General features: G+C 35.7%; 1 protein-coding gene across 1 annotated transcript; it reads right to left on the bottom strand.

The window, feature by feature from the left end:
• Positions 1–260: 260 nt before the first annotated feature.
• Positions 261–1,193, bottom strand: LOC106525399 (polyubiquitin; the record flags this gene model as incomplete). Its single annotated transcript, XM_014019627.1, is given in 2 exon segments — positions 261–491; positions 1,090–1,193. A coding segment is annotated over 1 exon segment (223 nt), but the record flags the coding sequence as incomplete, so codon positions are not given.
• Between the last annotated feature and the right edge of the window lie 971 nt (positions 1,194–2,164).

The following is a 2,164-nucleotide window of genomic DNA, read 5'->3' as shown; positions in this document are numbered from 1 at the left end:
TTAAAATAGCAAGAAATGATTTGAGAATTTTAAAGTCACAACTCGAGGGCCGATAAATTTGCAAATATGAACCTAWGCAAGATCATAAGGCATGTTTATATTAAAACTTACGTTTCACAGAGACACACATTGGGTTATAAATATACAGGAAGAAAAACAACTGAGGCCATTCACTGCAATCTTATGCTTTATTAGTTTCAGTTGACACTTAAGTGATTTTATTTTAGCAGAATAAAATCATGACATCTTTTACTGCCCACCCCTCAGACGCAGGACCAGGTGGAGAGTGGACTCCTTCTGGATGTTGTAGTCGGACAGGGTGCGGCCATCTTCCAGCTGCTTGCCGGCGAAGATCAGCCTCTGCTGGTCAGGAGGGATGCCTTCCTTGTCCTGGATCTTGGCCTTGACATTTTCAATGGTGTCACTGGGCTCCACCTCCAGGGTGATGGTCTTGCCAGTGAGGGTCTTGACAAAAATCTGCATGTTTATACCTGTAAAAATAAAATAAACCTTAATTAGTCATTACAGTTAAATCGGATAAAAAGAGCAATGATTACCTCGATGGAAAAAAAAAAAATAGACAAAGAGAACAGTTTTGAATAAAAATAAAACACTATGACCATAGACTGTTTTACACTCATACAAATAATAAAATTACAGTTGTCCTACCGAACCTAGTCAGTGGGACTGATTATAATCATTTTTTAAAATCCTGTTTTAACATCCTGTTAAAAACACAGCGACGTTTCCAGAACATGCGCCATTTTAGAAAAAGCTATTGTTTGCCTTCATTTTCACCCTTCTTCTCTTCACAGCAGCTTAAGGCCTTAATGGATGAAACAGCTAGAATAACTCTGTTTCTTTATAAAGTTAGAAACTTTATAATGCATTTCACGGTTGTATCTAACCTCAGAAAATCTAATTAGTTTGTTTGCTGCTAGTCATTTCAGTCGGTTTTTGTTGCTGGATTGTCGTAAAATTAAAGTAACAAATCGGACTAGATTCAAACGTGACAATAATTAAACATAAGCTACTGAACCGAAGAACAAAATATGAGTAAAATCGAAACAAGGGAAAATTTATACTTACAATTGTAGTCGACAGCTGCTCCTGTTAGATTACAACCGCACCTCTAAATCCTCGACTCCTGACTGAGGTTGTTTAGTGGACGGGATCTTTTATACTGAACGTACGTCACCCAGCTGTATTATTACGCCAATTAAAATAGACCCTTTTTATTGCGTAGCCGATTTTATGGCTACTTTGACATGTTTTAAAATTGATATTCACAAAATAACAAGTCTCTAAAATAAAAATGGACAACTAAATCACATCTAAATTGTAAACCGGAAGTTACAAGGGGCAGGACATAAGATGTATCTTCTACCTGCTCCTTTTCGAACAGAAAATATAAAATGTTGCATGTCACACGGGCAAAATAATTTGTATTACATTTTATTTCATTCTATTTTCTTTTCCTTTTGATGTTTTGTCTGTTCGAAATAAAAATATAAATATTAAATATAACTTCAGCTAGTTGAGTAGCTTAGCACATTTTTATACTAAAAACATTTAAATGTTAAAAAAGTGCGCTTTGGTCGCATTCCTCTAACAGGAACTTTTTTCACTTCCGGGTCACATGGACAAACCTGTCATTTCAGTGGCTGGGCTTCTTGACGGAGCACGTTTTTAAGAAGTGTATTTTATTCAGTAAATCAAGTCTTTACTTAAGTATAGACCCCATCACGGTAGAAATTAGTCTGAATTTGCCCTACAATGGGTATTATAATGGTCAGTGTGGTGCTCCAGTTCATTTTTAAACTTATGTTAAGTGCTATAATTTTTAAAGCATTCACAGTGAAGTAATTTTAACTCAATGTCATGCTAGAACCATATTTTGACAAAGACATAATTAACCTTGTAATTTGAAAAATGAAGTCATGTTTATTTTTCAATGAGGACAGACAGGAGTTGCTCAACTTTTTATTCAACATTTTGGTCACAGATTAAAACATTTGCTGTTAACATGCTCAAATGTTTATGCATGGCTATTAAAATTTTGAACAAGAAACACTGAACATGGAATCATCTTTTACTGCCCACCCCTCAGACGCAGGACCAGGTGGAGGGTTGATTCCTTCTGGATGTTGTAGTCGGACAGGGT

The sequence above is a fragment of the Austrofundulus limnaeus genome, unplaced genomic scaffold (genome assembly GCF_001266775.1).
Source record: "Austrofundulus limnaeus strain Quisiro unplaced genomic scaffold, Austrofundulus_limnaeus-1.0 Scaffold225, whole genome shotgun sequence".
Lineage (NCBI taxonomy): Eukaryota > Metazoa > Chordata > Actinopteri > Cyprinodontiformes > Rivulidae > Austrofundulus > Austrofundulus limnaeus.
Note: the sequence above shows the minus strand (reverse complement) of the source record. Positions and strands in the feature narration are given on the sequence as shown.